General features: G+C 31.9%; 2 protein-coding genes across 2 annotated transcripts in view; one reads left to right on the top strand and one right to left on the bottom strand.

The window, feature by feature from the left end:
• LOC113395046 (mitochondrial dicarboxylate carrier) overlaps window positions 1–23,549 on the top strand; it is a 134,098-nt gene that overhangs the window by 102,741 nt on the left and 7,808 nt on the right. The window lies entirely within an intron of this gene.
• Window positions 276–23,514, bottom strand: LOC113395042 (kinesin-like protein KIF19). Its single transcript, XM_064215761.1, has 15 exons — window positions 23,207–23,514; window positions 21,978–22,046; window positions 21,107–21,217; window positions 19,964–20,149; window positions 10,512–10,637; window positions 8,953–9,068; window positions 8,515–8,688; window positions 7,733–7,898; window positions 7,106–7,221; window positions 6,701–6,982; window positions 5,809–6,001; window positions 5,357–5,570; window positions 2,648–2,777; window positions 1,030–1,152; window positions 276–533 (listed from the first exon to the last, which is right to left on the bottom strand). The coding sequence occupies exons 1-15, from the start codon at window positions 23,276–23,278 to the stop codon at window positions 443–445; spliced, it is 2,169 nt and encodes a 722-aa protein (XP_064071831.1). The 5' UTR covers window positions 23,279–23,514; the 3' UTR covers window positions 276–442.

The raw sequence follows: 23,549 nt of genomic DNA, 5'->3' as shown, positions 1-23,549 counted from the left end.
TTTCGGGTTCAAACCTAGGCAAGCACCACTGAATTTTCATGTGCTAATTTGTGTTTACAATTCATCTCGTGCTCGGCGGTGAAAGAAAACATCGTGAGGAAACCTGAATGTGTCTAATTTCAACGAAATTCTGCCACATGTGTATTCCACCAACCCGCATTGGAGCAGCGTGGTGGAATATGCTCCAAACCTTCTCTTCAAAGGGAGCGGAGGCCTTAGCCCAGCAGTGGGAAATTTACAGGCTGCTAATGTAAACTAGTATAAATTTTAAGGTTAATTTGTAAAGATTATATCATTTACCGGTTTATATATAGAAAATAATGGATTTCATCGTTCATACACACGAATGAGAAAATCCACCTTCAAACCATGGTCGATTTGAACATTACAAGTCATAGTTGCCATACCAATGATACGAGAAGGCTCCGTATGTGGATGCAGTTCAAGGCGCGGCGCGGTCGCTCGCGCGCGGGGCGGTGATCACCAAACTATCGTCGCTCGAGTAACGCTTTAGGGTGGTTGCGCTTGCTTGACTACAACGAATGAGTATATATAGAAGAGATAAAAGCCATCTACTCAGGATGTATTATAGTTCACAACTTGTATGCAAACAAAAGGACCACTCTCTATTTACGAGCCCTAAAAATTATTAACGTTCGCTGCGAATTCAGGCACAGGATCAACGATTTTTATAGCTCCATTTCGGGTTCACTGCACTCAGAGTTTAGTCAAGGTTGTCAGTTCATAAAATTTTATTATTAGTATTCCTTTGTATCATAATTCTTAGTATAACAAGTAATTTCGATTTTGCTACATTAATTAATTAATATCTTTATAACATCAATTGCTTCTCAATACATTTTCCCTAATGAACGTTCGGAAAATGATTTAGACTTATTATTTAGTTGATTATTATTGTCATTTTGCGTTCGAAAACAATCTTTATATGTATTCTGTAGCCTTCGTAGCTAGTGTTGGATTGTAAGAGATTTGTGATATATGTATAATAAATATTGTTAAAATAACTACCTATATCTCGTTCGTGGGCGCGGCGTTGGCGCGAGTTGCGGCAGGCGGCGATCGCCACCCGAGCCCGAGCTCGAGCCTCGTCCAGACCCGCTCGAGCTCTCCGACCACGCCAACTCTGACATACTATATTGTAAAGCAGAAAAAATGGTTATTAGAAACATGCACCATCCGTTCTAATCTAGCGAAAGACTATCGATGGACAATGCCTACAAGACATATCACTACTAAACGTCTCAATGAAAAAGATCTCTCCGTTACTTTTCGTTAGTAGGTTTGCATCTTCTGAAACGACTCGTTCCACAGTGTTTATACATGTTTCCTCACGAAATTTTTCTTTTCCGCCGAAACAAGATTGTGTACGGAATCATGGGTTTAGCCCGATTTTTTAATTAAGTATGCGATCTCATTTAAAAATACTACTTATTAAGTATATATTGTTACTGGGTTCGCTGAATGATAAAAAATAATTGATAATACGCAAATTAGCTCGAGACCTGTTTAAGGTCTTACTTCAACACACTACTGAATACTGATGTAAAATCGTTTCAGTAGTAATAACTTTGAATTATGTCTAGACGATTGGAATTGCGTTATCTCAAAACATTATAACTGCCATAATCAACCTTAAAAATATAGTCGATAATATTCGTATCTGCACAAAACCATACTGTAAGGCGAAAGAGAATTAAATTTTAAGATCAAATTTAAGTACAACATTTCATTCCTCGGTCTTTAATTGTATAATTTATTGTACACCATCATTGCTATCTCTTTCAGACAACACAATCTAAAAGAGATTTTTTAAAAACATAATCCTGGTAGGCGGTGCAATCATAAACTTGTAACCTATAGAAGTAGGAAAAAAAATAAACAAACCTTAGATTTACGTATTTCATGCGATTTGCTAAAAACTTAGCTGTATTGTGCGCTACTATTCTACTTAACTTCTTATTTACTCTTTAATTTTACTTCCAAAATTCCGATAACATAAAAGGCCATTTTTTCACAAATCCATAGTGAGTATCATAGATTAATAAAGCTCTCGACCAATGATATCGCGTCAATTTGCTGTCAAATGTTGTTTATTTGGCTTTACTCCTCTTATGGTTGGAATAGAGTATACATACCTACAAATATTTACACACCAATACTTATACTTTATACATATATAAATATTTATATTATATATGACTATTATACACTAATAAATATTTTAAGGTAATAAAATGTTACAATAATTAATTTAAGCCGTCTAAATGATTATTGAGGTAATAATTTTTGTCAGATTTTTAAAATATACAATTTGTTTTTAATTTTTTTGTTTTCTGGAAAGGCAATTCGATAAATTTTTGGCCTGTGCAGTAAAAGAGTTACTGTGAAATTACAAAGAGTTACACAGGCATTTTGTGCATAAGGTACCGCGAAGATCTTAATAAAGAATAATGGGGACCTACCCCAAGAAACTCAAATGTTTCCTTTAAATAGATAGAAAAACTAACGTTAAATAGCGTACAAAGTGAAAGAATATGTAGGTTCCAGAGAAGACGAAAGCCACTATTTATATTTTGTTTACGTGAAAATATATTAATATTATTTTAATATCTGTAATAAATTTTACCTCAATGAAATAGGTGGCAAACGATATGGAGTGTAATAATCATTACTGTCAGTGTAAGTAGACGCATGAATTTCTTGTTGATATAATTCGTAGAGTTGAGCTAAATCTTGTTGGACACCGATGCCATATTCTGTAAATAAAAAAAAATGATGATAATCTAATTTAGAATTATAATTCAAAAAAATAATATAAACGTAACGGCGAAAGTAACTGTGTCGTTCTATTGAGCTTTTACGGCCTTACTACTGAATCTATTTTGATGAAATTTGGTACAATACAAGCTTTAACCCCTAAAACGGACATATGAAACTTTTTTCACCCTTTGAGCAATAATGTTTGGGATAAACGATTGTAAAAACTTCTTTAAGGGGACTACATGGGCTAAATGCAAGTTTTATAATGCAAAAAAGTATATGATCCAATGCAGTAAACTAAATAAAAAAAATATATGACAATCTTCAGGATACATGCTAGTTATTTGCTATTTTGAAAACATGATGTAATTAATTTGGTTCGATAGAAAAAAATCACAAAGTTACCTCTAAACAAATCTTTTAATAAATAATAACTATACTTATATACATTCAATAATTCTGGTTTTTTGTCAGATTATTCTACAAGCAATATATTACTTAACCTCTGCGTCACTTTTTTAATAAAATCAATAGATGTTTTTTAAATCAGATATTCTTATTTTCGAACAAAATTCGTACGCATGTGTGCGTAAACGCCGTGTACAGACATTGCCGGCCGAGGCCTGATGCTATACAGATGTGTCGATCTTTTCGTTACGAGCATCATTAATTACGTTACGAGATATTTTTTTGTAATTTTAATTGTAAATTCATGTTTTCTTATAATAAATATTATTCTTTCTTGTAGATAAATATATTAAGTTAAAATAATGTAGTAGTAATTAGGCATTTGTTTTTTATTATATTATTTGTCATAAATTTTAATTGTGTAAATATGGGAAATGAAGTGAAACGCGTGAGGAAAACTAAAAAACGTTTATATAAATTAAGCGCTGAACATACATATGAACGATATTAAAAGGTAAGAGTATTTTTTTAGTAAACATATTTTTTTTTTATAAATTATAAATATTGAAAACATCTATTAGAAAAAATGTGCAATCAGTTCGCATAGAATCCGATTTTTCGAGCTGTTATTCAAATATTATGATAGAGTATTTGGTGAAAGTAAGGAAAAAATCAATTGTGAGTGACTACGTTCGATCCCCATCAACTCGAAGCAATTTGATATTTTTCATTAAAAGTACTATGAGGCATATTTAAATACATAATTTTTAAATACATACGTTTATAATAAATAAAAATATAATTACTAACATATATTTATTTTTTACAGAATAAAGAAAGTCGAAAACAATAACACGGAAGCTATTTATATTGCGTAAGAGTTTAATTTTATCGATTTTGTTTATAATAGGAATTAAAGTTATGGAAAAAAAAACTGTAATTGTTGTGAACCAGAGAACTAGAATATTTAGAAGTGTCATTTGTACGTAATTCAAAAATTGTAATTTTTAGTAACGTCCGCCATATTGGATTGAAAATGGAAGCAATTCATGAATCGTGGATTGTCATCGAGACTAAATATGTGTGCCAACTTTCAGCTCCATAGCTTCAATGGAAGTAGGTGTAATATTGATTGCAAGATTTCAGGACATACGTACATACATTCATACATACAAGTGAAATTAAATAAAATATTTTAATAAAAAAATTAACACTAAATGTTTTTTTTTTTTTGTAGTACCAAATCCAAATATTTTAAGTTTAATTAAATCAGTTTTATTTTTTAATCATTTTCGAATAACAGTCCAAAGCAATACAAATAATTCTAATATCCTATCTATTTTTATGAGATTTATAATTAAACCTAGTATGATTAATCTAGTTAACCAATGATTCAATCAAATCGACTTGACGACATTTTTTTCTTGTAAATATTTAGATGTTTTTTTTTTTAATTGAATATATATTTTCTTTGTGAACCGATATTAATAAAACGAACAAACACTACGCTATATGTTACTACACTACAGGTTTCGAACACTTACGATTTTATTATATAAATACATTATCAAACTTTTATAAAATATTAAAAATTGGTATGTTTTAATATTTAGTATAAGAACTAATTGTGGTAGGTATAATAATATAAATAAAAGAAAAAAAAGATTAAAACTAACTGTCTATTTTATTGTGTACAAAATATAAATAAAAATATTGTAAGTTTAATTGAATCCGTTTTTTTTATAATCATTTGTTAACTAACATCGAAAGAAATAAAACTAATTCTGTTGTCCTATCTATTTTTTATGAGATTTATGATTGATCTTACTTCGCTCGGTTTGGCGCCATCTATTAGAATATTTGGGCGTAACCTCGTTACCTCGCTTAACCCTTAGTTCACGGGCTTGCCGTTTTTGTCGATTTTGTAAGTGTGTGCGTGCGATTCTCAAGGGCACTTAGCTCTTGTAGTCCTCTTAAGTCACAAACTGCATTTCAAATAAATGCTGATTATTATTATTGCATGTAATTGTAAGCTTACAATGGAAATAAAAAAAATCCAGTCAAAAATATATTTGTAAGTATAAGAGATTGTAGTGTAAATATTTATTTGAAATCAGTTCATCGCATATTTCACATCACCATGAAGTATTAAAGCACATTAATAGACCTTCGAGTGCGCGTCGCTGTCTCGTGATGATTTCGTCAGTGAGTCGTCGCTGCGCGTCGCGTCGCTGCAGCGCGAGGTCCCGCCGGCGAAGCTCGTGCGCCCGCGCCGCGCGCTCGCCCTGCAGCGCCAGCTTGTCCGCCTCCAGCTCATGCACGCGACACACCAGCGACAGCACCTCTCGCTCCGGACCATTCTCAATGTGCGCTGGCAGCTCCTGCACCAAGCTTAGCGATCATCGTACTGCACGCTGACCGTCCCCGGACGGACAGGAGAGATAAGAAGAGAGACAGTAGAAGATTAAACAGCGGGATAGGAGAGTTGATGCCGAAGGGGAAAATCGAGACCGTTTAATTATTGACAGTTAAAATAGCAGTAATCGCGCTTAAACAGAATATATAACATTAAATCTTTACATTACCAAGAAGACGATGAAAATTTTGCTTCCGCCTCACCTGTTCGAGCTGTGCGCCCCGCAGCCGCACCTGCTCCAACTGTCGCTCGATGCGCAGACGCTCTGCGCGTGCGGTCTCCTGCTCACGCTCGACGGCCGCCAGCTCTGCCCACGCCTGCTCCACTGCCACCTCCGCCTCAGCGCGCTCGGAGCCGCTTCCGCCGCTAGCGGTGCTCGAAGCGCCTGTGCCCCCTCTGGGACGATAAATACCGTAAAGTAACGCAAAATAATAATCGGGAAATCGATCAAATCTTTGTATGTTATAGCGTAAGTTATTGTATAGACTTCGCAAATAAAATGTGAACTACTCTTAGCAAGAAAATATTTTATGGTTATATTTATATTGTAACGTTTATTTATTAATATAAGTATGGCATAACTGAAAAATAATTTATCGTAACATATAGATTTAAATATCTACGGCCAATAGAAAGTTGGATAATGTCAGCTGCCAAGGTCGAAATTTTAATGTTACAGCAAGTTACCTAGCTAGCTTTTGATGTATCTTCTAAAGTTTAGCCATTGTTAGCCCTGTAGGAGTGTGAAAACAGTTTTTCGGATGAAAGATCGTCCCAGTTCAGAATATTTACAAATATAAATTATAAATTATATATACAAATTACAAACCTTCCTCGCATATCGTTCATTATATTGATGGAATTTGATTTGATTTGATCAAAAACTGCTTCGATAAAAAGCGAACATATATAGAGAAACAGAAAGCTTCTTTGTTTTATACTAGTTTATTATACTATTTTTTTGTGTATAATAAATATTATATGTATATGTATATAGGTACGAATGTCAACCTACGATCTTTCAAAACTAAAAATATATTAGCCAGACAGTGTTTCCTAACAATTACATCTTATATAAAGACAACGTATAGATACCTATAACTTTGCTGCGTGCTTAGCCTTGACCCAGTGAAACTAATGGGCTTATAGAGTCTATTGAAACGAGCTTCCCAGTGTGAGATAGCCGCATGCTGTCTCTCCGCGTCCAGCGCGAGTCCCAACAAGTGACTGTCCAACTCCATTAATCGCCTCCTCAGTCTCATCTGTTGCTTGAACGTGGACACGATCGATTCGCGAAGAGATTTTAAATGGGCTGATTTCTCTTCGCATTCTTCTTTAGATAACACTTCGTTGATTTTTAGTTGTTCATCTCTACTTCTGTTGAGAAAAATTTGGAACCGATGTTTACATCCATCAACAAGTATACGTATTAAATTAAGTTGAATAATTAAGTAACTAATTTTATAAAAAACTACTTTAATAATAGTACCAGAAACCTACTTTGAACGATCATCTTTCATCTTGGTTTTAAGTCGTGCGATTTCATCCCTCAGCTCATGAATAACATTACGATATTGTGATAAATGCATCGGAGTTTCAATCAGTTCACGTTCAACCTGAAAATAATTTGTTTACAATTTACGAAAGGTAACAACTCTAAAGTGAGTATGAGTATACTATATTAATAATTTATATTTCGCAACCGAATATGTTACGGCTAGAATATTCACAAAGACAAAAGAAACAGCCAATAATTATTCTATCCTGAATAGAGACTCCCACCCTCCTCTTAGGATAGGAGATATATGAGCAAAAAAAAACCTGGCGTGTTTTGAAGCAGTGTTTAAGAAACAGCCAATAATTTTTCTATCCTGAATAGAGACTCCCACCCTCCTCTTAGGATAGGAGATATATGAGCAAACAAAAACCAAGCGTGTTTTGAAGCAGTGTTTTATTACGCTGCTTGGAGGATACGTCACTGGCAAAACTTTATTCGAATCATACAGTTTTTCGCACGAAATTTTCTTTCATCGTCGAACACGAGTTGATTTATAGACAGAAATAAGCACATTGAACCTAGTAAAAAAAAACGTATTATTTACTTATATTTTACAAAACGTTATAGACCTTGTTAGTGATCGCAGAGGCGCGTTGTGCATAATGCAGCGTGGACCGCGTGGTGTCGCGGTGCGTTGCTGCGGGGGACACGTGCGCCACCATGGCCGTACGACAGCGCCCGCCCAACACTTCGCGCAGCAACCGCGTTAGCTTCGAATCTCGGTAATTTACGTACCTGACAAAGATATTAATAAATAATCACCCTGGAATTCTGCAGAAGTTTTTCTTATTATTTCGATCGAGAATCATTAATACAACATCATGGCATATAATAATGCTAGGAAGATAAAAAATAGTAAGAAGTAGTAAAAGTGTCTGATTCTCTTTAATTAGTTTGACAATACACCAGAATCTTAGGGTCTATGTCGGAGAACTCTGCAAGTAAACTTAAGTAATCAGGATATATGTAATGTACCTAATTAGTAGTTAAACATCACAATAAGTCCTTAGTGATTTGTGGAATGATTTTATTAGAACTTTTATGCATAAGTCATAATCATGTAAATAAGTAAAATTTATATATGATATTACTTATTCTCGTTTATGTGGCAAGATCACAAAAAAAAAAATATTCATGTATCCGATAAAAAAGGTTAAACCATATTCAGTTATAGTCATATCCTAGGGTGCAAATATAAATCCGCTCCTGAGTTAATAAATATTTATTATAATAAAATATGATCAAATCCTGGCTGTTTTTTTTTCTATGAAATACTTATCGAGAAATTAATTATGCTTGTCTAAGACCTTCTTAAAACTAAACAAACTTATAGATTTTAATAATCTATTACCTGGCACCGCCAGAGAGCGCCATAATGCAGTTGCCAAGCGCAAGCAGTGACCGATTGATGTGAGCGCCCTCAAGACGTCGCGCTCTTAAACCAGCACGTTCGGATCCCGCTAGATCGATGAGGAACAACCGCCCACGTTGAATACCATTTGAAACTGTTTTGCTCACCGATACGCTAATAAAACAAATGAATGGGAACAATTATGACGTATTTCTATTTTACATCATCATCTAGTTTGTATCAGGTAAAAAATATATAAACAAAATCAGAATAAGGTTGCAGAGATCAAAATCTCCAACTGCAACGAGCTGATGCATAATAGCAGCCGTGATCGACTAGCCGCGTAAAAGAATTAGCGAAAATATACGTGTAACTGACATAACACTCCTTTACTTGAAATGGTAGAAAAATTATTTAGTACTTTATGCCGATGCCTACCTGAGTAAAGCATGTCCTCTCGACGAATGCTGATTTGCGTAAGTTGGTTCCGCTGTTCTTGAACGATCGCCTCTGGCAAGGAGTTCGGCAACATGAGATGCATCAAGAGCACGTACCTGGGTTATTCAAAGGTAGGAAACAGACTTATTTTAGGAAAAAAATAAAGTATTTAAATTGTATCAAAGCACAATCAGAATAAATATTTCATATATATATATTTAACGTACTTATCTTAGATAGCCACAAATCGGATGCAATACACCTATAATCATAAGCTCAACCTGAACTTTTGCTCTAATTACTATTAAGATCGGCAAGAGTGACCTAAGCTCTCAATAGAAATTGATAAAAAATTAAAGACATATTTCCCAGAAAAATATATTAAGATCGTTGACATTAAATGGTGGTAAACAGTTTAAAAACTGTTTTCATACTTATGATGTTATGTGATTTATGTTCTGTGAGAAATAAAATTTGACGACTTATAAATAAGTTTTCTTGCAACTTAGTACACTGTAGGGATAGGTTATACTTGAGGTAGCGTTTACGCCATTTATCGGTAACTAACGCGTGACTACAGAGCGGGTCAAAATATACTCGCTCGAAAAACATAACCCCTTTCTGGGGCAGTCGGGTAAAAATTTGTTTATCAACACACAATAAAATTGTTTTAGAAAATAATCCAATTACTGTGTGTGACGTGATCGTAATTTACACGATGCACAAATATTCTACAACACGCTACTCACATCACGCTATCTATCATTTATCCAATACCCAGAATCATTAGATAGCACATTTATTTATTTATATATTTTAACATATATACATGGTTATTGATAATTCGACTTATTCCCGTTAGGAGATGATGGAGGTGCGCATGACGCAAAAGTGAACCATTTTTGAGTTATCACGTTTTTAGATTATTTCTTAAAATAAAAAAGTATCAATTTGAATCTAATTTTTTCTTCTGATTTATAGAAATGATTAGCCAATGGTTATTTTTCAATATTAAAACAATAATTATCGGTCCAAATTTAAAAATGCGAGACGGAAAATTATATTATTTCCAAAAAAATTTAAATTTTTTTCCACAAAAATGCCTTTAAAACAAAAAAATTGTTATGAAATTTGTCTTGCAGATTATTTTAAAAACATAACCGTTTTCTTAGCCCTCCAAATATGTATAACTGAAAAAAATGACCACAAAGAAAGCTGGTGGAAATTCGTATTCGAACAAAACTTAAATTCGCTCTTTAAATGTCTCGCAAATAGGTTTAATGCATACTTAACCAATGCAAGCTTTATTATCATTTTGCGCGTGCATTTAGTGGTCAACTGTTTCTACTGCCTTGCCACCACTATTTCTTATAGTTTCAACAGTCTATCTAGATCCGTAAGTAATTAAAAGTTTGGTATTTTTCATATTGATTAAAGCGAGACTGAGTGATTCAGTACTCATTCGAATTCCCAGTATATTTTAAATAAAAGCTACCCCATAGTAGGTATCAACACTTATATATTAAATGATAACCCTCATTAATTAATTCAGTACTTACCTCGCTCAATCCTGCAACAACAGGCGGTCCGCTGCCACCTTCATCGCGTAACTCAAGAGGTCCCGCGCCGGGATTCAATAAATCGCGAATATTTTCATTGTAGATCTCGATGTAGGATAGTTTTACCTATAAATATAATATTCGTAGATAATATTCGAATTGCAATTTATGTGTCATCTATTTTGTGAATTAAAACATGCACATCTTCAATCAGTTCATGTGCATGTTTTAATACAAGTGTATTTTTATTCAATGTATTAGAATTTTATTGATTTGACATAACGACCAAAAAATTTTCATGACTTTGGTTTAATAAGTTATTTTTTATTATTTCACATTTATGATAAATTCGATTAAAATGAAATGCCACCACCATTAATTATTAAATCACCCGGTCTCCCTCACCCCTCTTTTCTGAAGATGGAGGTGTGGGTACTTTTAATTTCTATACAAGAATTTATTATTTTAATTGAATGAGTACAAGGCCCAAGTGCGGTTTAAAAAAAATAGTAATCAACTCGTAACGATGGTTGGACAGAGTTCATGTAATTATTATACATTTTTAATGTTGTTGCTACAAAAATTTACCAATTGTATTTTATTTTTATTATATTGTTAAACTGCTTTATATACATAGATGCGTATTGCATCTATGAGAAAAGCAGTTTAACTGTCCTGACTCTGTTTAATAATTCTCAACCAATTTTAAATAGTTACTGTATAACAGATGCAGTTTAAAAAATCACCAGTTTAAATGACAACAGTGACCTGATAGACAAAGCCCTTTCCCACGTCGTAGATTAATTTAATTGGTATATTCGAAAAAACCTATAACCTCTAAATAACATTAAAAAACCTGTATTTTATATCTCAAAAGCTCTCATCTAAAGGTTCATTTAAAAGTTCATGATAAAGGAGTGTATATTTTGACAATATTTTTATATACACACACTTCTATAGGTACATACACTTTATTCATATAAAATTATTGTCTCTATGTATCAAAAAGAAACAAAATACGTCCAAACATATTTCCCCGTAAATATACGACTGGTAATAAAAAAATACGACAAAAGTTTATAATTCAAGGAATCCCATTTTTTATACTTGAAATTAATGTTTGCTTCAGCTACAATAAAAAAGGTAAATCAATATGTGAATGGCTTATGTGGTAGCTCGCAGGCATAAAAATGTTGACTAAAGACCGATGACTAATTATCCCTCTAGCCTTGTCTTTGAAATATCAATGGAGCATTTCTGTATTGTCAGTTGAATTTTAAGCTTAAGGTCTAAGATTTTTTTTTCATAATCCGTTTATTTCTTTACGATATTTTCTTACTTAAAAAACATCTCTTACTTTCCAAAAAATATAAGTTAAGAAAAAAAGATCTAAACATTTGTTTTAATTAGATTTTATTTTTATCTGAAGGCTGAAGCTACGTATATTTTTGTACAATACCTATTTACAACCTGCATACATATGTTCAAAAAATGAATTAAGTATTTAATCCCAATAGACACTAGGTCATGTGTTATACTTTAAACTTCTAATTATGAAAAAACATCACAAACATACTTAATAAAGTTGAAGCATTCTGCAGTTGGTTATTTCATATTGCGGAGTAGTTTTGAACTGTGGCGTAAACCAGCATAACCTTATCAGATAGAAATTATGCCGCCCCTTACCACTATAAAGTTAGCGAACGGTATCAAAGCACGTTGACCATTCCTTCCATTCCATTATTTCTTGTAATGATAGAAGTGTAAATGATATATTTTTCTAAACTTATATTTATATAATACAATACACATATAATATATTTAGAATGTCCACACGTAAAAGTACAAAAAATTAATATCAAATAATCTAATCATAACCACTTCTAATATAACAAGATAACATCACAACAATCAATTACTAATAGTGCTTTCCTACATCCGCCATGTTTTATATCACAAACTTTGTGTAAGTTTTTAATCCAAATTAAAAAAGGCAGTCAGATGCATTTCAAATATTTATACAAGATGAAAGTATTTCTTTATCTAAAATGTAAGAGAAATTTTAATAATTTTTAAATAGAAAATTACGAAACTAATATTGCTCTTCGTCCAATAATATCTACATATATACATAGTATAAAACAAAGTCGCTTTCCGCCGTCTTTATGCTTAGATCTTTTAAACTACCTACGCAATGGATTTTAATGTGGTTTTCATCAATGATCACGCGACCAGCTTTTATGATCATATAAATTGTGTGTAATGAGGTTATAAGTTGATAATGAAAATTTTAGAGGAACATTTTATTTTTTTCTTTTTAGAGCTATTAAATAAAAGTTTTTTTAAATAAAGTTTTTTTTGCTTTTGATTTATTGATGAATAAATATAGTTTATACCTATGCTGCAACGTTACCCTAAAGTTATTTATCGTTAGACATAATAACAATGTACAAACAATTTATGGTTACAAATGAAAATATGTAATCAACAAATGTTTTTAATTAATTAATATGCAATTTGCACCGTACGAAATAAATCACTAGTTAATCGCATGTGTTCTGTTACAATTAAAGTAACACGTGTACTCGTTACATACACTAGATCGATTCCAGTGACTAGTTTAAATTATATTTATACTAGTTGTCGGCCGCGGCATCGCTCGCGTTTTAGAGGGTTGGTTGTCATGTGATAGGCAAAAAGTAACCTATATAAACTTGCTTGGAGTTCAAGTTAGCTTTTTACCAAATATCATCAAATTCAGTTCATTGGTTTGGTAGAGAAAGAGCAACAGACAGACAGACAAAGTTACTTTAACATTTATAATAGTAATAATAGATATAGATAATAGATATAGATTTGTCTTTCCGAGTTTTCAGTCTTCCATCGATGATATGATGAGAAAACAAACCGATTATATCTTATTTCCGAGTGCCAAGGCCCAAAATAGTCGAATAATTGAAGGGTTCTAACGATTAGATAGATTAGATCGATATTAGATAATTCTTCACCTGAGGATCTCTAATCGACTGCTAAATAACGTCTCTAGCGTAAGCCGTAGCACCCTTCGTTGACCTACGCGCAGTAGCCCCGATGTATTGATAATTTAAGAATTATGTAATGTTATATCGTAAATAATTCATTTATATCGTTTACATTGCAGATGTTGGCTGGACCCTACGAGATAGATCAAAATAATGTATTACAGACTTACAGTTACAGTACACCTTAATAAGTTATACAAAAAAGTTCCTTGTGGTATATATCTATCTCTTAGGGATAATCCACAATAACCATTTATTATCATTTACTTTTTACAATATATAATGGCTTATTTACGAAGCAATTTTAAGCAATACAGCATTAATCCTTATCTAATTAAAATCAATATGGCCCTTTACAGCATGTAATTTAAATGAATATTTTCGAAGATAGCGGTTTGTTTTGTCGAATGACAAAAAAGCTATGAACGATGTATATAAAGATATTCTGTAGTATATTTAGTATCAGCATTGCACCCATGCGAAGCCGGGGCAGGTCGCTAGTAAATAATGAAATAAATTGGTCTCAAAGGGATGTCTTGCAGCACCACAAGTTCGATTACTAGACAAGCGCGGTTGTGTTGTAATCGAATAGTAAGGTTAGATTATTATATATTCCAAAGTTATGAATAATGTTTGAAAAAGGCTTAAGGTTGAAATTAGTTAACTGCATGTAAATAATGCCGCGTGCATTTTTCACGCATTTTGATAATTAGCTATTTCATTTTCTAAGATAAATTAAAATAACTTTATTCAAAAAAATATACCTTTTTTAAACAGTCAACTCTATGAGATATGATGTTATATTCATTGCCTCTGTAATAACACTTGCTCGCCTTTTAAACAGCAATATATTATTACAAACTATTGACATTTGTCACTAGAATAACTGATAAGTAGGTGGTTCCAACCCATGGGGGCTTGTACAAAGTCCAACCCTTCGTGTAACCTATTACATTTAAATAAACGTTCTGTGTTCGGAAAATATAATAAGTTTAAATTATCCTCTCAATCATGTGTGACACGTATACCTTAAATGAATGATTGATCTACCATAACATTCTTAACCTTTGAAATATTAAAAAGCTTATATAGCCATTAGACCTGCCAAACATGCTTGATTAAATATTAACGACTACTAACGTATACACTACACACAACTATCGTAAAACTATAACCTTTAAAGTAAAAGTAATAGGCGGTAAATGTCCTACAGCTCGCCTCTACTATCCTAAAGGCGTGGATAAATGTGAAATGTCTTCATTACATAGATGTCATTAATTTCGTTTTACTTTTAAATAATATAATTAACGTCACATAAACAAATTCTTCATAAAAATTAGAAGTAACAGAAAAAAATATGTAAAATATCCCCTTTTCGTAAGCATTTTTTATTTATATTGGAATATTAAGTAAAACAATAGCAAAGGAACATTCGATTTTTTTTGCCGAATAGCTTTTTAAACATACATTTTTTTACGTAATAAATAAGCGCAAATTGGTGTGTTCATCAGTGCGGGACGTGAAGTGAGTCATCATTTTATCCGCTCAAATCGCATTTACACAAGGGACGCAAAGGATACTGGGGCTCAACGGCAACCAAGTACCCGAATACTGACTAAAAACCGGTGGTATCGTCTTCGTCCCTTCTAAGAGCGCAGGATGAGAAGTTCTGCTCACCGGATGTGTGTCACTACTTCACAAATACAGGACGCAGAGAGTTCGAGTTCTCTGCTCTCTCTCTCTACTTCGCTAACGAGCTCGAGATGAATTGTAAACACAAATTAAGCACAAAAGACCGCCGTGCTTTGCTTGCCCAGATTTGCACCCGAATTTCTGTCGTATATAGGAACATATTGGATAAAATGTGGTTTTCTTTTTTAAATTAGACACCTATTATCTAAATTATATCTAGTTTTATAGGTTTATCCTTGACCTTGAATTTCTATAAAATAAAATAACATTATAAAAACGTAAGTGAAAAACATACAGGTATCTATTATAAAAAAAAATGAGAACGTTAAATTATAAGTAATTAATAAACGCGTCACTGACATTAATAAATATTTAAAAGAAAAGCTTTAAATGAAACAACAATAAATTATCAAGTTTAAAATTAAAAAAAAAGCATTTATCAAATTCATGTTCTAAAACAATAAAAATTTAGAAAAATTGTATTTTTTGAACTTTGTGCGTTTCGTGGAACTGGTTAAAAATGTTAAAGTATTTGTGTTAAATGTAGAAGTTAAAAAAAGCTAAAGTAACAAAATCGACCGAGGGGCTATTATCAATAACAAAGTGCATTTGGAAAAAATCTAAAAACAAATATTTTTTTATTTAACCTCAAATAAAATGTTATTAGTACCTAATACTTCATCGTTCGTGTTAAACATAAATGGACTAGCTCGTGTAAAGAAAATGGCCCTGAATATTTAACGTAGCCTCCTGACTCCGTTTGGCCTATATGACGTCATAAGATTTCACCAAATAAGGCTTTACTTATCTTGTAGTAAATAAATAGCCACAAGTTATATATAATAAGAAGGTTTCATTAAATACATAAATATAATAAAAAGGATATTATTGTGACAAAAAATTTAATTTTTTCAGTCACAACGATTACGAAAGTGATAATAATTATTATTATAGAATTAAATATAAACGAGCTGTTAAAAACAAATAACGTAAAATTTCAAGATATAGCTTATCAAGTTATTGCTAGAAATATCAACTCATTGCTTTCTAAAATTGCGTCTCTGACAAACGAAAATATGGTAAATCTAGTTTTATCAACATGATTTAGTGACTAATGCGTATACACCTACTAATATTTAGTTTTAGAATCAAAATTTTATTTTTCTGTAGATGAATGGAAGTTTATGAAGAAAAAGTTACAATCTATTAATAGGTACACTAAAAATCTATAATTCCAGTGAAGTTGCTTCATAGAATACTCAATTAAAAACAAAATCTATCTAACAATCTAACAACATGGTGGTGGACATGACGAATGAGTTACTAATATAGCTTAATGTATTGTATATAATTCATTACATACGAGTTAGAAACGAAAATAAATTAAGCAGCAATTAAATTATTAACTATAAATATTGCTTGCCCTTATACCGTTATTATTCCGTTGTCGCCGCAGTTTCTAAATATCATGATTATTGGCTGGTTCTATTCTAATCTGCCAAACCGGACATGTTAAAAACTGAAACTTATTTATCAATCATTTCAAATTCAAAATCAAATCTTACTAAATTTGAATGTTAATAAACGGTCATATCAGATTTGCAACGATATATTTATATATGCGAGTATTTATTATATGTATCTATAAGGTTTTAATGAATATCAGTATAAGGCGTATAAGTCACGTCACGTCACGTTGTCACGCTTTAACTTATTTATGTACTTTCAAGTGTCAATCACACGGGTAACCTATGTGGCAATGACCTTGAACCTGTGGATGCTACGGTTGTTAGAGGGTTGTTACCCGAACGTGGCCAATAGAACACACACTAACCGTTATGAATCATGATATCAAAGCTTATAGATTGTATTAAATGTATCGATTATCACTTTAGATGGGTTATGGAATTAATGTATATAAAATTGTATATATAAAACATTGGCTTTTGAACAACTAAATAAAATTATAGAATTTCGTAGCATTAGTAGCATTTTAATCTCAGCTTCGCACGGGTGCAATTTATTACAAAAGAAAATGGCACGATAATATAATTTATACTCTACTAGCGACCTGCCCCGGCTTCGCACGGGTGCAATGCTGATATTAAATACAAAATGTCTTCATGTACAACATTCACAGCTTTTTCAGTCAGTTCAGTGCCATATTGATCAATATTAAATGCACTATGTATTTAAGGTTCTTAATTGAATAAGGATTAATGCTGTATTGTTAAATCGCTTCGTAAATAAACCATTATTACTCGTTAAAATTAAGGATAAAAATATGGTTATTGTGGGTTATCCCTTAGAGATAGACATAGACATCGACTTTTTTGTAGAACTTTTTAAGGTGTATAATTCTGTAGTACATTATTTTGATCTATCTGGTAGGGTTAAGCCAGCGTTTACAATGTAAGTACAAAAAATGTGTTTATTTACGACATCACATTAGAAACCTCTGAAATTATCAGTGTTTCTCTACTATATTTTGCATGTTTTATACATATAAACCTTGCTCTTGAACCAAAAAACGTATCAAAATCTGTTGCGCCGATTTTAAGATCTAAGCATAGTTAGGGACAGACAGCGGTAATCGACTTTGTTTTATACCATGTATTGATAGCACTCAGGAGTACTTTGTACCAGTTTCAAACAAATTAGAATTGGAGCAATAGTTCTTGAGAGTTAGCTATACATTCAAACAATTTTACCGCCTTATAATATTCGTACAAATAAACAAGGCAGTGTTACATTATTTTTAAATAAATATTTTACATAAAGGAACCCCTCAGTATAATAAATTAGTTAATGTAGGGTAACATTATATCGTAAGCACTTATCGGAAGTTCAAGGCTCGACATTCTATGATTTACATAAAACTACATTAATAATTTGTAATAGACGCTTATACAAATGGTACTGTGTAAATGGTAGTAATAATGTTTCCGATGGGATATCCCATCAGAAACACAAGTCATATTTCTTTAACACTAAAAAAAGCGCCCCTGTAAACATTTTAACCTGAATTTTACCCTCTTGGGTAATGATTTATTAAAAACAACTGCCTAAACACTGATTTCCATAATTCTAACATCAAAAATGACTATATTCCTTGCAAACATTCATCCCCCATTTTACCCCATTTTTAAAAGTTGAATCTTTAAAAATCTATCCTTTGTGCTCTCAGAACATTACATTCAGTAGATTTTTTTTTGCAAAAAAATCATGCCGTTAGTTTTATGACAGTCAGTAATTTTATAGGTCTAGTTCCTTTTATTGCATAATTATTTGAACAGTATGTTAAATAATTCAGCATCCCAATAACTACGTAACTAAACTAATATTTTAAGCAAATACAAACATTTTACGTGTTGGCAAAAATATTTTTAGCATACATGAATAGTTAAACTATGTCTCACGATTCATAAATTTCCAACCTAAACTTTACATAGTAAAATAATGTACTATACTATACTTTAAAAAACTTAAATTTATCAAAATATTGATTATATTGTTCCAACATTTTTATGTCAATATAAGCCAATATGTTTTATGTTTAAAATATACTTATCTAATATTTATAATAGATAAATATAACAAAGAAACAATTAAATAGAAAAATCATATATGTAGAGGCAAAAGGCCGATTCGAGGTTACCGTAGTATTAATAACAGTGGCACGGAGTAGAACGACCTCGCTTTGCAAATAATGACAACGTGCGAAAATTACGTACTCGTATATTAAAAAGTGTCTCTTATTAGTTATATATTAATAATATCTGTAAAATGTAAATTGACATTATTCGTTATATGACTGTAGGTTAAAAACTCGAGTTTAGGTTTCAGGTATCATTTTCAAATAATTTCAATTCTAGAGCCTTTGAAAACTATGAAACGAAGTAGCGAACGAAATGCCTATTATTCATGCAATTCGCATTTATCCTAATTATGTTATAAAACATAATAGAGGTAACCAATTTTTTAACTATTTTACATAATTATTATAAATACTATATTTAATTCAACTGGGTGCAACTTTATCCGCGATATTCTTTATTATTTTTTGAATAAACACTATAACCGAATGTTATAGCAGTATCAATATACAGTCAACTAAAATCCTATATATACCTATAGGCTATAAATACTCAGGTACTAAATTCCCTTGTACTGTAGTCCACCCTGTAACTACTATAAATATAATATAAGAATTCGACATGAATCGAAACTATAAGTTTTTATGACATTGCGGAACAATCAGGGCTGTCTTAGTCCAGTGCACAGAGGGTGCAAAAAATTCGTTTGCCGCGCTTTAGTAGGACCTCACCTATGATCAAATCTTGGGCCATCGGTGTGGCGTCCCAGAAATTTTTTGGGAGGAGAGGGGATCGCCAGAAATCTGCTTGAACTCGGGTGTTTGTTGTGCTTATGATAAATATGGGAACAATTAAACAAACAAAATAATGGGACTCTTCATTCATTCGATTTTATGAATCAAATATTTTTTCTTAATTGTTTCGTTGCATATTTAGTTAAGCAAAAGAATTATTTTAAGAATAAAATCAGAACAATATAAAAAAAACACTATTTGTGCTTTAAAAATATGTTTAAATCACATATTTCGGTAATCATATAAAGAAATAATACTGTTAAAATCAGTAGGTACATAATATACCATACTGCTACATTAAGACAATTAACAAGGTTAAATAAACTCACATCGAAAGAATCGGTGTCATCGCTTTCCGAAATGGATGTAAAGAGATGATTAAGGGCTCTAGACATGAGACCGCTCATCGTGTGTGTTTTCCCAGCTCCTGTTGCTCCATAGGCGAAAATCGCTCCTGCTATTCCATTAAGGGTATCGCCAACCAGAGGCGCACATATGACTTCATAAACATCCTCCTTTTAAAAGAAATAAATATTATTGACGCATAGTTTACATAAAATACGTTAATATCATATATTATTTTCAAAAACAATTTTTTTTTTCATATAGTGTAAGTTCCGTTGGTGGTTACAAGGGCTATGTGCAAGCCCTAACAGCAATACATAGTATTTTCAAGTTTGAAGGTTGAGTGGGTCAGTGTAACTGCAGGCACAAAGGACATAATATCTTAGCTTCCACGGTTGCCAGCGCATTGGTATGATATAAGGTATGGTTAATATTTTTACAACGCTAATTTCTATGAGCGTTGGAGAAAACTTACCATCAGGTGACCCATTTTTCATTCCTCCTATCTATTACATAAAAAAGCAAACTTAGTTCGGATAATGTCGTGGTTATATGATTTATTACCCAGTGAAAGTAGAGCAGTCAAAACTTTAAACTAATACATTTTTAACAATTTTAAGTCATATAATGTCTATTTTTTATTAATCTACAATTTGAAAATTCTTATAAAAATACATTTATTAATTTACAAACAGGCCAATAAAAACCAATTTTATTCAAATTATATTTGGTGGTGGGGCTTTGTGCAAGTCCGTTTGAGCAGGTACCACCGTCTCATCAGATATTCTACCGCAATCTTTAGGATTGTTGTATTCCGGTTTGAGGTGAGTCAGCCAGTGTAACTAAAGGCACGAGATACATAACAACATGTCTGCCAAAATTGGTGGCGATAGCGATGTAAAGAATAGTTAAAATTTAATTCTTACAGCGCCAATGTTTATGGGCGATGTTGACCACTTACCATCACATGACCCAATTGACCGTCCGTCTACCTAACACATAAAAAAAACATTCATACAAATTCTACGTTTTGCTATTTTTTAATTCATTCTCGAATTCTACATATATGTATATAGTAAAAATATACTACATATATGTATATGGTAACGAATATGAAATAAACATACTTGAGTACTATCCTCCCCGAAGACGCGGTCGTAAACGTAATGTTTGTCATTGACGCGACGTTGTCGTAGCACATCACGGCGCACATCAGCCTCTTCTTCTAGGACTAGCATCTGTGTTTATCAACGAATTAAGTAAGTAACTTGGCATTATGTTGTAGGAATTATTTATATAATTTATTAAATGAGAAAAATAAAATTAATTTAATGTATATATTATAATTGCACCAAAAATATTTTCATGTAAAATGTTGCCAAGACGAGACTCGCGCTGTCAACAAGTTATAAGATCTTATGTAGAGCCAAGCTTCTAACTGTACTCGTCCTAACTCTCCAAGGCCTAACTTCAGAAACTCTACACCTAACAATTCTATAATACTAAATGGCCAAGCCACATATTTTGACTAAGGCGTAGAGCTTGGAACTTTTTATATATCAAAAAAATCAAAAATATTAGAGATATGCAATTATTTTTTTATATTTTTAATAAGTCCGAATTTTGTTTATCTGGTATAATCCAAACACAAGTTATAAGGATTCAATATACGACGAAGTGTTTCGGGAAAAGGTAGGTAGTGCCCTTGCGGTTCGCTTGGCTGGAGCATTACAGTGCCCACATACAGATATCTTCTCCTCATAAAGATAATATTTAGAGCTTATTTCACCAATCTGCTCTACTGTAGTTAGATGGACATACATATATTTCTGTTTATGTATTGCGCTCGAAACATGCAAATTTTACTTTGTTTTCATTTCAACGCCAACCACAAATTAAGCACGTGAAAACTCAGTAGTAAATCATGTTTTATAATAAAATAAATTACTAATTGCATATTACATAAATTATAAATGTAAGTATAAATAAGGCGGTCACCTTATCGCTGACCACGTGGACGATACGGGGACCTTCATCACCGCGTAGCGGTCGTACTCGCACCGCCACCTAAGCATATGAGATTACTTATTAATAAGTAATACTTTAATAAAAGTGCATAAGGAAATATATTCTTTATTTTATATCTTGGCCGTGACACCACCGTCGCTAGTAATATAAAATAATTTCAAAAATAAAATTGAATTCAATTTGAAAACAATCTCTTTTCCTCCTCAGTCCCTCTATTTTAGAGATTGTTTTTAAACTGTTGTAGGTAATGATACTAACATAGTGTTATTATTATATTAATAATAATAATACAAGTTATGTAAAATGTGTACAAAAAGTATGTATATTATTTTATTTATTTCTAACAGTTTAGTATATTTATTGATTACCTAAAATATTTGTATTTGGTGTACGTACAATATCTGAACAAGTGTGACATATTTTACACTTAAATTTTAGATGTGCGTTTATAATTTATGTTTGTCAACAATAATATTATAATGTTAATTTTCAAGACAAAATTATTTAAATCAAAATTAGAGCCAACTAGCTGGATTTATAGATACCTAACTTTTAAATCGAATTTCATTTTTTCGATGAAAATAAATACTCAACACGCCAAAGAGAATTGAAAAAGGTTTTTTTTTTCAAACAAATAACTGTAATATCGAATCAAAATAAGAAACGTAGAAAATAAAATGTTACTAAAAGTCTTTTAACTTTTATAGCTACTTGTCTTATAAGCCAAGCCAAGTAAACTTGTCATTCTTAATTTTGCAGCAACTCTGACTGAAAGTTGAGAAAAAGAAAAGCAATGAATGATTACCCTTCAAATTTTATGACTTTACTGCATTTAAATGTCATTAATCAACTTAAAAAAATGTACATAAGATTAATATCCAGGTTTGTGGCCTTTTTGACTGATTTCGGCCAAGGACCATTCTCTATGCAGATCCGTACTTTCCGGAATATCAAACACAGGAATGCCACTGACAAATCCAACTAGAGACTTCTAAGAATTTCAGGACAAAAAGACCAATATTATTTTAATGACCCGTGTAGGGATTTATCCAGTATTAAATAATAGGCCAAACAATCAAATGCCATGCAGTCTAATTATTTACTAGTGATAGTGTAAGTCAGTAAGTTTCGGAAACATATTATACATAATTCGAAGTAAATATATGTTCGAAAAAAAAAACAATTTTTGAATATATTACCATTAGTTTCTCTTCACTAACAGAGCGACCACTGCTGTGAAATTTGTCCGGGTTCAAGATGCTCTGAGTCATGATCTTTAAGTTCTATTTAACTCCACTCCTCTATTTTTTACAATTTTTTAATATTATAACTGCAATGCACAGCACTAACCGTTATCAGATTAATATATCAGATAATAAATTACATAAGTTATTATCACAATTAGAAAACACAGTAATTTCTAACTCGTAATCATAAATTGTCACATTACATATACCTACAATACAATTCAAACGCAGTATTTACTCCGGCATGCCTCCACATGGACTGAAAGCTGGACAAAATATAGCCTTCGCTTTGAAC

Source organism: Vanessa tameamea, chromosome 9, assembly GCF_037043105.1.
Source record: "Vanessa tameamea isolate UH-Manoa-2023 chromosome 9, ilVanTame1 primary haplotype, whole genome shotgun sequence".
Lineage (NCBI taxonomy): Eukaryota > Metazoa > Arthropoda > Insecta > Lepidoptera > Nymphalidae > Vanessa > Vanessa tameamea.
This window is presented reverse-complemented; position numbering and strand designations above follow the sequence as displayed.